The 15,534-nt window shown below is 52.9% G+C and overlaps 1 protein-coding gene across 5 annotated transcripts in view; it reads right to left on the reverse strand.

Annotated features, from left to right (window-relative positions):
- The window catches only part of NAA40 (N-alpha-acetyltransferase 40, NatD catalytic subunit), a 29,696-nt gene extending 26,077 nt beyond the window's left edge, over positions 1 to 3,619 (reverse strand). For 2 of the 5 annotated variants that reach the window (XM_027832506.3, XM_043551065.1), the window contains exon 1: positions 146 to 2,841. Coding sequence is in view for 1 of the 5 variants with exons in the window: in XM_007070321.4 (XP_007070383.1) it covers positions 3,352 to 3,357 (6 nt within the window). In the remaining 4 variants the exon portion in view is untranslated. Of the gene's footprint in view, positions 1 to 145; positions 2,842 to 3,351 lie in introns of those variants that run through there. The other 3 variants (XR_006292163.1, XM_007070321.4, XM_043551064.1) reach the window with 3 other exon arrangements.
- Positions 3,620 to 15,534: the final 11,915 nt, after the last annotated feature.

The raw sequence follows: 15,534 nt of genomic DNA on the forward strand, positions 1-15,534 counted from the left end.
TGATGCTTCCAGAAGGCACCAAGCATAATTACACAAGGCATCTATGCAATGCTTGAACTTGAAGTGATCTAAACGAGGAAGCAACACCGCACTGCTCTTTGAATCATGTCACCTAGAAATCAGGGATCTGCAAGCAAAGTCTTACCTCAATTTTTGATACTTCGCAGATAGGAACATCTACAGCAGGGATGATGCACTATGACTGAAAACCCTGCAAATGCTGAAGTGGTCTAAACTCACAGGATAGCGCTTGGGGTGGGTGCTGGAGTTAACCTAGCTTGTTTCTTCAAGAATTACCTATATTTAAAACCTTAAACTTTCCCGAAGTTGCTTCTACAATCAGCCCTGCTGTTGAAGTTAATTGGCGTTCTGCTAAGTTAGCTATAGTCAGAACCAAACATACATCTTGAACACAATTTTAGAATAAAGATTGAACACCTTTTCACCTCAGAAACCATTTACCACTCAGAGGAGTTATTTATTTGGAAAGGTGGGGAAGGAAGAGACACTACCACACTTCAAAAATGCAGCCAAAAGAAAAACAAACTGCCCAGGATTTTCTGTTTAAGCACTTCCTCTTCTCCCCTCCCAAACCCAGGGATAGAACCCCATAGTCCTGACTCCCAGCCCCACTGTCCTAACACACTGCACCCTACACCTCTTCCAAAACTGGGAATAGAAACCAGGCATCCTGACTCCCTGCTTTAACTCATGGGCCACACTTCTCCTAGAGCTAGGAATACAACTCAGTAGTCAGACCTGACTCCATGCCATGCTCTAGCATTTAGAACTCACATGAAAAATTAGTCAACATGGCTCACATGCAGAAGCCTCTTCTTCGAATTAAATAACTCAGCAGTCTATTTTTAAGACAGCCACACCACTATAACAACTAGAGGCCAATGAAAATAAAGACTCCAATGGGCTTCATAAAGTGTATTTTGAGGGGTTTCAATTGCTGAGAGTTGGGGGATGTATGTGTTTTTAAATAGACTCTGGGTCCCAATATACAACTAGGTGCAGGGAGAGAGTCAGAATTTAAAATGCTGAACAGATTCCTTGGTTATAGCACCAAAAACCACGTCTCCTCATGGGACCAACACCCACAAAAGTCCTCATTCCACCACAGATGTTGAAGCATGAGCCTCTCACCTAAAATTGAGCTATCTTCACCATACATGTGGTTGCGTCCCAGGGAGAGAAAAATCAAAGCATTTCAGTTCAGGAGTATCTGGAGCAAACTGTTTCTGAGAGCTTGCTGTCGGGGCTATGTTACCTGAGCTAATATGTTATTCCCCTTCAGTACTGCACTTCTGAAGTGGACAGCGAGCAGAAAGAACTACATTATCTGGTTTTAAATAAAGAGATTGATGCGCTAAAACTTTACACCTGGATCTCATTCAAACACAAAAACCTGATGCCACTTTTGGGGCAGAATATACAAGAGCAACCTGACAAGGAAAGGTATTGTTAAAGCACAGAAATCCAATAATAAATTAACTGGTATTTTTTGAGCTTGCTCCAAAAAATATCCTCCCATCTGCATTAATATTTTTAGACTCAGTGTAACCCTCTCCATTAGGGTTGTGATTTTTTTTTTTTTTTTTTTTTTTTTTTTACAGGTACAAGTGCAGAGTGGACACAATTATACTGCAACAAATGTGCCTTATACCAGTATAGCTTATTTCCCTTCCCACATGGCAACACTCTCTACCGTAGAAACATGTTTGTGTTGGTCTAATTACATCCACAATAAGGGGTTGTACTGCTTTAATATACCGGTACAGTTAAAGTGGCATAATGTGAGTGCAGACAAATCTTTAGTAGCAGATCTGAAGAGAATTTGTTGTGGCTCACAATACTTTGCATTTCTTTAGCCCATTTCAATAGTGGCATTCAAATCACTTTCCAACTCCTCACTGCTGTGAAGTAGGAATTTTCCTCATTACATAGATGGGGAAACTAAGGCACACACAGGAGAAGTGATAGGACTCAATATCACACAGCAAGTAACTAGTCCCTGGTTTCCCTTCTGTTCTAACCACTAGACCCAGCTCCCATCCCAGAGCTGCAAATAGGGTCCACTCTAACCATCTCAACACCACTCTCCTCCAAGAGCTAGAACCCAGCAGTCCACACACCCAGCACACACCCTTAGATGTCATGCCATCCATTGAGAGAACTGACAGTAGTGCAGTGTAGCCAGGATCTCTCACACATTTACTGATAGATGTTCTTTAGATTGTATGTTCATCATATGTACAGCCCAGGCACGTGTGCATGCATGCGTGCACACACAAACACACTATGGCCACCTTGTACTTTGGGGTAGGTTCGGTGTTTGGGAGCAGGGCTTGAATATGATGATAAATTGGAGGGAAGAATTACAACCCCCAGAACCCTTTACAGAGAGGTAAATGCACAGTCCATGGCCTCCTCCCATCAGAGGGGAATCCAGACCCCCACTCCATGACCTCCTCCCATCCTCAAGGGGGATGTAGATCATCACCCCCTCCCTTCTATGTCTCTTCACACCTGTTCACCATTTATCCACAACTTCCCCCTTATCCCACTGAGGCCCTCTCCCTGTCCCCACAGCTCCCTGCAAGGTCTCCCCATTTGCAAGGAACTGCCCAGCTCCCACTTCACTGATCTCCCATCTCTGCTCCCTAGATCTGCAGACTCTGCAACTTTCTGCTCTCCCCGCACACTGACCTCCCCTCCCCAGATCCCCTCCATGGACCATGCCCAGTTCCTCCCTCAGGTCTTCCACCCATGTTGACCCCCTCCAGGTCCTACCCTCTCTCCCTGGACTACCTTAATGGACTCATCCCAGCTCCTCCATCCCAAAAACCCAACCTACCTCCTCCCTGTCCCCGACTCCGCCCAGTCACACTCCAACCTCTTCTCTGGACCCCTCAATTACCCCCTCACAGACCCGCCTCCAGCTCCCACCTCACAGGACCCCCCCCAATGGCCTCCCAACTCCCCCCTCAGACTCCTCCATGGACCTACCCCAGCCCCTTCTCACCGGCCTCCCCCCACATGCACCCCCATGGACACTCCGTCATGTGTGCTCCCCCAGAGACACCCTCCCCCTTCATGATCCGCCAATTCCTCCATCCCTGGTTCCGCAACGACCCCCCTCAGTGACACCCCATGGGCTTCCCTCACACCCTCCATGGACCCCCAACCCCCTCAGAACCCCTCCATGGATATTCCCCCCAGGACCACCTGCACCTTTCCTTCCTCACAGAACCCTCATGGATCCCCAGGCCTGACCCCAGGCCTCTCCCCTCCCTCTCCGGCCTGGTCCCTCCGCCGGGGCTGGGGGACCCTGACCTCACTCACCCCCATGGCGGCGACAAGCGGGACCCCACCGACTCCTCACAAATCCGCGGGAGGGGGGACCCACCGGGGGGAGGGGGCGAAGGGGGATCAGAAAACGGTCGGTAGGCACACACTACGCCTGCGTGGGACCCGCGGACGGAGAGGGAAGGGGCAAGGGGGCAGTGAGGAATGCTCTGCGCAGGCGCGGAGCCAAAGGACTACGGCGAAAGGGAGGGACATGTTGCGCAAGAGCGGAACCGCGCAGAACTCGCCCGCGCGCGAGGGAGAGATTCGTGCGCATGCGCAAAAGCGGGGAGGGGGGTGGCTTAACGGTCGAGCCCGCGCCCAACGGTCGGCGCGAGGACAGCGATCCTCTGATTGGCTAGTGGCCGTCGCGTGAGAGCCCAGCACCCCTCCACATCAATGGGGGCGCCAAGAGAGACCGCTCCCTCTGCCTAAGCCCCCCCCTCCCCTCTGGCCATGTCCCCACCCTATGGGGTGAATGAACCCTCCACTCTGTCCCCCATCCTATATTTGCTCCCTCCCCAATATCTCCCCGCCCTGTGCTGCCTCCTTGTAACCCCTGACCTCGCCCCAACTCCCCCACATCCTGCCCCTCCCTGCACCCCCTGACCCCGACTGAACACCCCCTGTGCTCTGACAGGACACCCCTCCCTGTGCCCTGCCCAATGCCCCCATGTCTCCTGGCCCACCAGGGCTCCTACATCCCTGCCCTATGCCCCTGACCCTGATCCAGTTCTCCCCGCATGCTTTGATCCAAACCAGATACTCCCCACACTCCTGATGCTGATGCCCCTTGCCCCTCCTTGTATCCCAACCCAACAGTCCTTGTAACTGAGACCCAATGCCCCGTTGACCCCAGCCCAACATCTGCTGCTCCTGCTCCCTGTGCCCCTTGACTCCAACCCAACACTTCCTGTGGCCCCAGACCCAATGTCCCCAAGACCCTGACACAATGCCCCTTTGACTCCTTCCTATGACACCTCACCCCAAACCAATGCCCCTGGCCCCATCTCAACACCCTTTCCCTACACCCCCCCCCCCCACTCCTGCTATGTCCAATGCTATTCAACATTTCCATCAATGACCTGGAACAAGTAAATATAAAACCACTACTGATAACATTTGCAAATGATGCAAAGATTGTTGGAGTAGTATGATGAGTGGAACGAGGAGGACAGTCCTATACAGCAATCTGGATTGCTTGGTAAGCTGGGACCCTTCCAATAAAATGTATTTTAATACAGCCAAATGCAAAGTTATACATCTAGGAAAAAGTAATGCAGGCCATCCCTACTGAGTAGGGGACTGTATCCTGGAAAGCAGTGACTTTGAAAACGATGTAGGGGTCACAGTGGACAAACAACTCAACATGAGCTCTCAGTCTGATGCTGGAGTAAAAAAAAGGGCCAATAGGATGCAATCCTTGGATGTATAAAACGGGAGTAGTGAGCAGGAGCAGGGAGATGGTTTTACCTCTATATACAGCATTGGTGACATTGGAGTATTACCTCTAGTTTGGGGGTCAAATTTTTAAAAGGATGTTGAAAAATTGGAGAGGGTGCTGAAAAGAACCACAAAAATGATTCAAAGTCTGGAGAAAATGCTATATAGGGGAGATTTATGGAGCTCAATCTATTTAGCTTCTCAAAAAGAAGATTGAGAGGTAACTTGAATACAGTGTATAAGCACCTTCAGGAAGAGAATATCCCAGGTATTAAAGGGCTCTTTAGGCTAGTGAAGAAAGGCAGAGTAAGAACCAATGTCTGGAAGTTAAAGTTAGACACATTCCAATTAGAAATAAGGCACCAATGTTTCACAGTGGGGATGGGTGAGGAGGGCAAACTCCTGAGGGCAGTGGGGGATTCTCCATCGTTTGATGTCTCCAAATCCAGACTGGCTGTCTTTCTGGAAGATGCTTTAGTCAACAACAAATTATTGGGTTCGGTACAGGGGTAACTTGATGAAATTTAATGTTCTGTTATGTACAGGAAGTCAGACTAATGTTCCCTTCTGGGTTAAAACTATGAATCTATGAATCCTCATGCCCCGTCCCTGGATCTCCTCTCCCAACCTGATGCCCCCCCCGATGCCCCCATTTCCCCTCCTTATGCCCCCAGCAACCCATACCTCCTTTCTATGCCCCTTCCCCAAAGCCCCATGTCCCTTTCTGACCACCTGAGGCCCCCTCCTGCAAACCTAACATCCCCATGCCCCTTGCCATGCTCCCTCTCTGCACATCATGCCCTCACTTCCTAAATGCATCTCTTACACCCCCTTTGTATGTGCCCCCTTATGCCCGCTGTCCCCCATCCATATGCCCTCATGCTCCCTCCATATTTTACCACCTCATCCCTATGCCGCTCATCCCCTTCTACTTTGCCTCCTTATGTCCCTGCCCATAGGCAAGCAGGAAAAGGGGATGAGAGTGGAGTGTGTATAATGAAGGGGTAAGGGGAGTGTGTAGTGTGAGGAGAGGTAAAGGGGAGGGTACCTGGAGGGAAGGAGAAGCAGGGGAGAGGAGGGCACATAGGTGCAGGAACAAGGGATGCAGGGGGTGCTGCAGCACCCCCAGGTTTTGCATGGGGTCCCAACTGCCGGCCAGCTGCCGACCCCGCACCCAGGGACTCCGCTGCTAGTCTCGGCTGCCAGCCCCAGGTCCTGGCTGCTGCCCCCGTGCCCAGGGGCTCTGCTGCTGGCCCTGGTCCTGGCTCCTGGCCCTGCACCTGGGGACTCTGCTGCCAGCCCCACACACAGGGTTCCAGCTGCTGGCCCTGCACGTGGGGTCCTGGCTGCCGGTCCCGTGCCCAGGACTCTGCTCCTGGCCCCGCACCCAGGGTCCAGGCTGCCAGCTCCGCAGCTGGGGCTCCGCTCCTGGCCTTGGCCCTGGCCCAGGGCTCCACACCCGCCCCCGGTCCAGGGCTCCACATCCTCCCCCAGCTGTGGCCCCCACCTCGGCCCCCTTACCCTATCCAAGGCCCCTCCTCCTGAAGCCACAGCCTTGCTCCCGGCCCCAGCTGTAGGGGGTGGTGAGAGGTGCAGACGGGCAAGGGGCAGTGCACCCCCACTCTAAAAACTGTTTAAGCACCACTGGGAGGGCAGGCGCGGATGGGAGGGGAGGGCATAGGGGAAGAGGGAAGTGGGGGGTGGGTAGAAGGAGAAGGCACAGGGAGAAAAGAGGGGACCAGGAAAGCGGGTGGGAGAGAGGAGGGAAGACAGGGAGGGGTTGTAAAGGAGGGTGATGGATAAAGCAGGGAGGTTGTAGAGGAGGGCAGGAGATGAACTGGGGAGTGGGCCTAGCTGATGATGGGCTGACACCCTGCAGGGTTTGGAAGGCCTCTCACTTGCTGTTCTTACTCCTGGCAATGGCTCAGCTCCTAAGCATCAGCTTCACAGTTCCTAGCGTCACCAGTTGTACCAATCCCCATGCATCCAAAGACTTAAAATCCCCTGGTGCTTGGCATTTGCCTCAGTGCCCCCTGAACTCATTACCATGCTCCACCCAAGAGGCAGTGGCATCTCAGGAGTGTTCTGTGTGTAGAAATTCTGCAGCACTGTGGAGTGAAAGGTGCAGCATAGCTGCAAACGACTAAAAGGCAGACATGGGACTGAGAATTAGGAACTCTGTGTCTGATCCCAAATGCGTGGCAAACTCAGGCGGGTCATTTTGCCTCTCTGTGCTTCAGTTTCCCCATTCATAATTCCAAAGCGGCTAGATTATATTACTCATCTTGCTATCTAAACGTAGAGCAGGGTTCAAAATGACCCTATTAGAATCGCAACAAAAATAATTAATAACCTTGCTTGTCAGCTGCCATTTACTGCAGGCTGCAACACCCTCTTCATCCATTTCTCCAGGACAGGGACTTTTTGGGTTAGGGTGGGAGTGGGGAGACCATTTTTGTAATTGCCCTCAGGCAAGTAGATTTTGTGCTTGGGCTACTGAATTTTCATTACCCTCTTTTTGGCAACAGGTTTGAGGTCAGATGAGAATAATTGTCTAATGATCTAAAATTTACTTAGATAGGAGCAGGCACCGTCCTTTTGTTCTACACTACTGCAATACAAATAATTAGTAATAATAATTGTGATGAATCAATTGTCGATCTGGGCTCAAGCAGACACCAGAGGGCGCCAGCATTGCAGAGTCCCTTCATCAAGCCTGTGGAGATGGCAAGGGGGAGGACTGAGAGCCATCCTACTTGGGAGCAGAAGTGGTGAATGCATGGAAGTGGGTCGGGAGAGGACTGGTAGGGAGCGCATAATGAGGCCATTACCCCATGAATGCCTGGCTTGGCTGGGTCATATGATCCTAGGCTCAGGTTGTGCTACCAGACCCAGTGTCACCTTTAGAAGAAATGCTCCCAGCTGAAAAGAGCCATTTCACAGTGGCTGAGCTGAGGGGAAATGGAATCACTAAGCATGGAGGGCCAACCCTAGACCTCGTTGGCTGCCCACAGGCTGCTCTGAGAAGGTCTTGTCAAACCTCCTCCTCCATAGCACTATCCCCATTTCTTAAGAGAGGGAAACTGAGGCACAGAGAAGCAGTTTGACCATAGTAGCACACACCAGACTTTCCAGACCCATGTCCTTTCTGTCTATGTGAGTGAATTCACTTTACCCTAACTCTGAGAAATGCTCATGGGAGCCTAGTGAGACTGGTTGTTTACCAGGCAGCAAGCCACAGGGCTCTGGTTCCCAAAGTATCAATGCAAATCCCAGGCTGAGGGGAGCAAGGGCCAAGGGAGGATTCTACGGCACAGCATGAGAGATGACTCCTCAATCCCACTCCAGAGGCCCTTGCTATCCCAGCCCTGGGGTTCTTATGCACACACTGAGCTCTGTAGATACCCCTCCATCCTGATTGGAAATCCGCCACCATCCACTGTTCCAGTTCTGGGTCCCTCCTGAGCAGGAAAGATTGTGCTGGGTCATAAAGCATAGTCTGTGGCCTTGACTCTGCCCATAAGCTCCCCCCTCTCTTTCTGCTTGCAAACACAGTACCATTTACCTGCAGGGGTTAAAAGTGTGGGATACTCTGAACAACATCCTCCCCAAACTCTCATCCCTGCATCACACACCCCACATACCCCAGCAGCTCTCCCATCTCCTCCATCCAGCCTGGCTTTTGAGAGGGTCTGAGTTTGCTACCCAGGAACTGCATCCATCCTCTTGCGGGTAGAGGTGGGGGCGGGAGCAGGGGGGCCATGCAGGGCTAGATCGCCTTTCCTCAGCTCTGCACGCAGTCAGCTCATGTATCCTGTCTCCGGGGAAAGGACGAGGTTGGTGGGAGGGGGGTGCGCTTTGCCACGTTGGCTCCTTTCCTGGCCTGCTGGAGACGGCAAGTTCCAATATCCTTGTTCCAGAGCGGGGAGACCCTGAAGCCCAGATGAAAATGCCCCTGCCCCAGTTAAAAGCAGGAGCCTGAAGTACGAGGGGGAGCAGCTAATCTTAGACAGGGCAATACACCCCCAACACACACATACAAAACCATTGCTCTGCCCTCTCCCCCCGAGTGCTGCAACTGCACCAGGAAGCTCACTGCCCCACACCCAAAGAGCTCCCCATCTTACCCCCCATTTCTCTGTCCCCAGTGCTTCAGTTAAACTAACCCCAGGGAGCACACTGGCTCCCTGCCTTAAAATCATCCCCATTTTAACACCCCCCACACATTGTTCTGCCCCTCATTGCTGCATCTGCACCAACCCCAGGGAACACACTGACACCTCTGCACTAGGAACCCCCCTTTTATCATCCATATTGCTCTGCCCACCAAAATTGCGTGTGCTCCAGGCATGAGAAGCCTGTTGCCCCTTCTGTGCTGAGATTTCCACCATCTAGCCCCTCGTACCCCATTGCCCAGACCCAGGAAGCGCACTGCCCCCTCTGCACTAAAATTCCCCCATCTGACCTGCCTTCCCATAGCAGCCCCCGGTGTGTCTGGATTTGGGGGCCTAGTGTTGGGGATTCATTTAACTCCCTTTCACATGGCACTGCTCATAAACCCTGCATCCTTCCTGCCAGCCTTAACTGGGGGAAGAGAGGGTTGCTGAGGGGGCAGCCTGGCTCATTCCCCTCCCAGTCTGGTAGAGCGGGTAGCATCATGGCTTGGCACAGAGTGACAGGGTCAGCTGCCACTGCTGAAGGTGCAACCCCCGGAGCGGTGGACATGGGGCTCCCATCACCCGTGTGTGGTGACGTGTGACCGCAGGATCCCCTGTGTCTGAGTGATGTGCGCATGCATAGCACTATGTGTGCCCATTATTTGCCGTGTGGGCAGAATGCCCATCTATGCTTTTATCCCTAGGCCTCAGCCTAGTGGTACCCAGCATGAGGGTGTGTGCATATTTGTTCCAGTTAGCTCCTTCCCAGTCATACCAATCCTTCATTCAAGCAGATCTGGAGTGTAGCGAGAGACCCCTTCTGACCCCTCTCCCCTCCTGCTCGGATCAGAACAATGGTAGGCCTAGCACCCTCCCTCCATCTCTGGGGCAGCTCAGGGTAGGATGAGGCAGGAGGGGAAAGGGGGAAAAAGGTCGGTGTCTCTTTAAGACCATCAGGTTGCAGGGAGCAGATGGCATCTGCTTCCACTCCTTGTTCTTTGTGTGGCTGCACAAAAGAGGGAGTCTGTCTCTCCTGATCTTACCCCCGCCCTCCACCATGGAGGGGGGGTATTAAGATGTATGGGATTGAGGGGAAATTTACTGCAAAAAGTAAACTTGGATTTGCCACGCCATGTGCACTGGAGAATGGAGCAGCTCAGGGCATTTGTTGCACAGGCTCCTTCCCCTTTATTAGTGGTGGTGGGAATACAATTCCATACAAGGTCCCCATAAATCCCATCCAGTCCCCCCAAATCCCATCCGGATACCACATAAATCCCCCCCACACACCCCAGAATTCCATCCATGGTCCCCCATAAATCCCTTCCATCCCCAATATCCTATACAGAGCCTCCCATCCACCTCCCAAAAAATCCCATCCAGTGCCCCCAACTCCCATAGTCTCCCATAAATCCCATCATGCCTCCCCCTAAAATACAACTAGAGCCTGCTATAAATCCCATTCAGACCTCAATCCCATAGAGTCCCCCAAAATCCCATAGAGCCCCCTAAAATCCCATCCAGAGTCCCCCATAAATCCCATCCAGGCCAGCCCCTAAAATTCCATCCACCCCCCGCATCCAAATCTCTCCCCTAAAATCCCATCCAACTCCCCCACCCCCACCACCTCCAAGCAGATGCTTCTGGGAGCCAGCCTCCTGGTGCAGCCATTGTCTGTGCAGGCCTTACTGGCACTGCACAGCACAGATGTAATTTCCCCCTCCCCCTGCCGACTCAACACACATTTCTGACTGGGGGTGGAGTGGGTGCTGAGGTCACAATTTGCTTGGCGGCAGAAGCTGAGAGCTTGGGGTACACATGTTTGTGGGAGCTGCAGGAGGAAGGAGTGAGCAAGGCTGGGGGGATAACACTGGAAACACCAAGTAGTGGACTGGATAAAGTTGTCAAACAATAGCCTTAAAGTGGGGGAAAGATATGTGTGTTGGGGTGTGTGAGTGGGCTGTGTGTTGGGGTGCGAGTGTGTATTGGAGAGGGAGCATTGGGGAGGTAAGTGAGTGTGTGGTGGGGTGTGGGTGTTTTTACCTGTTGGGGGTGGGGTGGATGTGTATGGATGTGGGGGAGATACATATCAGCCTGCAGAAGGTTGTGGGAGTGTTTGACTGTATTTTGAAGCCTGAGTGCATGCGTGATTGCAAGAAGCATATGTGTAAAGTGGCTGTGCATCTGTGGGAAGGAGAGGAGTGTGTGATGGGGGTGGGAGACAGCATCTGTGTGGTGTGATTGTGTGTGTGTGGAGTAGCATTATGGTTGTGTGTCGGGGGGTGAGGGGCAGGAAATATATGATGCCATTGTGTATATAGTTGTGAGGGGGGGTCTGATGGGTTTGGGGAAGAGGCATCATGTGGTATCAGTGTGTGTGTTTGGGAGGGGGAGAGGTGGCAGTGTGTGGTGCTGAGTGAGTGTATGGAGGCCGTGTGTGGTGCTGTGTGTTTGTGTTTGGGGGTGGCAGTGTGTGGTGTGTGTGTATGTTTGGGATGTTAGTGTGTGGTGCTGCGTGTGTGTGATGGGAGGTGGCAGTGTGTGGTACTTCATGTGTGTGTGTTGGGAGGTGGCAGTGTGTGGTACTTCATGTGTGTGTGTTGGGAGGTGGCAATGTGTGGTGCTGCGTGTGTGTGTTAGGAGGTGGTAGTGTTTGGTGCTGCGTGTGTGTGTGTTGGAAGGTAGTGTGGGTGTGTGTGTTGCATGGTGGCAGTTTGTGGTGCTGCGTGTATGTGTTGGGGATTGCAGTGTGTGATGTGTGTGTTGGGGGGGCAGTGTGTGATGCTGTGTGTGTGTGTGTGTTGGAGGGTGGCACTGTGTTGCTGTGTGTGTGTGTTTGTGGGTCGCAGTGTGTGGCTGTGTATGTTTGAGGGTTGCAGTGTGTGGTGCTGCATGTGTGTGTGTTCTGAGGAGTGGCAGTGTGTGTGTATATTGGAGGGTTGCAGTGTGTGGTGCTGCGTGTGTGTGTTGGGGTGTCAGTGTGTGATGCTGTGTGTGTGTGTTGGAGGGTGGCAATGTGTTGCTCTGTGTGTGTTAGGGTTGGCAGTGTGTGATGCTGCGTATGTGTGTTTGTGGGTGGCAGTGTGTGTCTGTGTATGTTTGAGGGTTGCAGTGTGTGGTGCTGCATGTGTGGGGGTGGCAGTGTGTGATGTGTGTGTTGGATGGTGGCAGTGTGCAGTGCTGTGTGTCTTGGAAGGCAGCACATGTGATGCTGTGTGAGTTTGGGGGTGGCAGCACGTGGTGCCGCATGTTTGTGTGTGTTGGAGGGTGACAGTGTGTGATGCTGTGTGTGTATAGTGGCTGCATATTTGGGGCGGGGGCAGGCTGTTTTGTGTCTGCTGGGAAGAGTGAGGCAGAGGCAGAGTGTGGAGCCTCTGTGCGTGTGTATACACATGACCCCAGTCAGGCCCCCCTCCCTGCTGCTCCAGGCTGGTTGCAGTGCTGCCCCAGCCGCTCCCAGGAGGGAGGCATGGCATCCTTTCATCTGCAGCAGGATGGAGAGTGGCTGGAGCTGGATAGAGCTCTCCTCTTGCTGGCCCTGCATCATCCCCCCGCCCTTTGGCTTTGATGATCAGCCTCTTCATGATGAAACACCCAGACCTGGGAATTCAGAGCTTGAGCTGTGTACTGCACATACAAACACAAAAGCATGCATACATGCATGCAAACACAACATACACAGGCATGCATGTACACATAATCCACATTAATGCACAAATACAAACAGGAATGTACATGCACATGCATACACAAACATGCACACACGCATGTGCAATGAGTCTGAATCCCCAACTGCAAATGGCCCTGGGGAAGTAGCCTGCATGCTGGGAGGAGCAGGGATTTTGCAGCAGGAACTTCATTCTCCCCAGCCTATGGGTGCCTCATCCCACAACTGCAGCTGGAGGGCGGGTGGATGAAGCAAGCGCTCCTGCTGACGGTGGCAGGCAGGCCCCAGTGGCCTCATGCTCGGCAGGCGGGCGGGGGGGCCAGGCTGCCCTCATTGGTGGCTGCTAAATTTAGGAGCCTGATTATAGTTTGGGGTTTGGAAAGGAGAGAGGAAAATTCCCATCGAATAGACACAGGGCGTGAGTGCACATGCGAGACAGAGACACATGCAGTGTGAGTGTGTGAGACACATGCACACAGTGGCACGCTCAGAGTCACATACACAGGCAGCCTCTCACACACACAATCATACACAAAATCTCTGTCAGTCTCTCTCTCTTATACACAGTTTCAGTCTCATATACACAGCATCTCTCTCCCACCCACACACACAGTCCCTCTCTGTCAAGGGCCAGCTGGCTCAGCAACCCTGCAGAGGGAATCCACCCCCAACTCTGGTGACCCTGCCCATCCCCCCTGTGCTCCTGCTGACTCCCTGTGACAGGTGCTGTGTGTTAAGTGGGTTGGGAGCAAGGGAACCAGACTTCCAGCGCAGGGGAGGTCCTGGGGGGGATCCCCATGGATGGTCCTCTGGGAGGGGCAGTATAGTGCTTGAGCTTCCCAAAAAAGCCCAGGGGGCACTAACTCAGGGGCTGGTGTGAGGGGGATATCTCAGCCCATCCCACCGCTGCCATGGGAACAAAGTGTGGGCCTGTATCTCACACTCAGACTCCCCAGCAGCATCTCCTTGGCACACCCCCCATTTCTCCTCTGCAAAAAGAGTGGGCGGCCAGAGCTCCCAGCTGCTGCATTCTCCATCCTGCCCTGACATTGAGCATCTGAAAATAGCTCCCTCCATCTTTGGAACATCCCCCAGGGGAGAGGGGGTCTGAGCCCTGTGCTACCAGATGGGGAGGGGAAAGGGGCCCTGATTCTGGTCTCCTGGCAAGAGAAGAATTGGGCTCAATGCCAACCTGATGTCTCTGCTGAGACATTTAGCCTCCTACTCCCACTCCTGGAGCATCATTCAAAGTGTGTGTGTGTGTAGGGGGGGAGTAGCAGCACACATCTAGCAGGGAGTCAGCGGTTACACCACACATGGAAAGAGGACAGGGTGGCCTTTCACTCATGTTTGCTGCTGCTGTTCTGCCTACATTAGCACTGGGGTTCCCCACCACTCCTGCACAGTGCCAGTAGCACCGGCTGCGTGGGGGGAGCTCCCCCATACCCATGCTCCCCTGGAGTTCCCCACCATCCCTGTACCAGCTTCCCCCCAGCCTACTGCTCCCATTGTGTCTCTTCCCGCCCCCCACCTCCTGCCACCCACCAGTGGTGTGTTTACAGACTCCCTCCCGCAGCCCAGCCGTTTCTCCAGGCCTGTCTCGGTGGTGGAGAGGGAGGGCCAGGCGAGCAGGTGTCTGCTCAGACAATGGCGCCGCTTTGTTGGGCTGCAGGGGGAGGGGGTGGGGAAAGGAGAAGGAGAAAGAGAAAAAAAAAAAAGGTCAGCAGAGAGCTTCCCTTACACTGGGGGATGGAGCCTGGGCTGCATCTTCCAGCTGACAACAGTGTGAAGGCTGCCAGGGGTTGTGGGGGCATGTAATGGGGGGAGTTTGTGGCACTGGGGCAGTGATTAGAATACTGCCAGGATGGGAGCATTTGAGATGTAGGGGTGTCTGTGGGGAAAGAGGGAGGAATAGATGGATGGGACAGGGAGATGGATGGATAAAGGACGTGTATGGGGAGATGGGGGGGGGTGTATGGAGATGGAGGAATTCAGAGGCACGTGCATGGGGATGCAGAGGCAGATAGACACTTGTACATGGGGTGGTGGCCAGGGGCAGGGGGTTGCCAAAGCTATAAGCAACTAGAAACAGGGTCTCATAATGGGAAGTATTGGGTAAACTTCTCTACCAGCTCTGCCTGTACTACTTAGCTAGCTAGATGGATGGATAGTTTAGAGGGGTATATATGGGGATGGATAGTGTTCGCTCCACTGTTGCTGTTGTCTCTAAACACAATACTAGCTGGGCGGGCCAGGGTCCCTACAACATCAGGGGGAACCAGGGACTGGGATCCCCTTCTGCTCACCCCACCCGGCCAAGGCCTGGAGATGGCTGCTACAGTGGAAGCTATGCAGTCTGCCAAATCCCTGGGCATTGTGTATGTTCCTGTTCCCATCCCCACCCCGTTCTGTGCCGCTTGAGCCAGGCTGTTTGCTGGTGGTCTGCAGAAATCAACCCCCCACTTCCTCCCTCAATCACATCCAACATCATTAGCCCTTGAACAGAGCCACCAATACAACACAAGCTAGTTGGACCTAAACGTCCCATGGCCTGGTTCTCAGCCGCAGCACAGAGAGACATGCTCAGGGCACAGTGGATATGAAACACCAGCAGCACAGAATGGCAGTGCTGGGCACTTGCTTTGCACAAGATGAAGTGGGCCCACTGTATTTGTGTTTGTGTGTGCTAGTTGTGTGTGATATATGTGAGCTGATTGAACTGGTTTTGTGCACGTGTTGATTGTGTTTGCTGCTTGTGTGAGTTGGTTGTGTGCACACGAGTGTTGGTGGGTTTTGTGCACTGGTTGCATGTATTCACCACAGTCCTATTCCTGATCTGAGGTTCTGCTATGCGGTGTAAATCTGGAGTAACCAATTTACATCAAAGTAACCCAAATAAATACCTGACTCCTG

Source organism: Chelonia mydas, chromosome 7, assembly GCF_015237465.2.
Source record: "Chelonia mydas isolate rCheMyd1 chromosome 7, rCheMyd1.pri.v2, whole genome shotgun sequence".
In the NCBI taxonomy this organism is placed as follows: Eukaryota; Metazoa; Chordata; order Testudines; family Cheloniidae; genus Chelonia; species Chelonia mydas.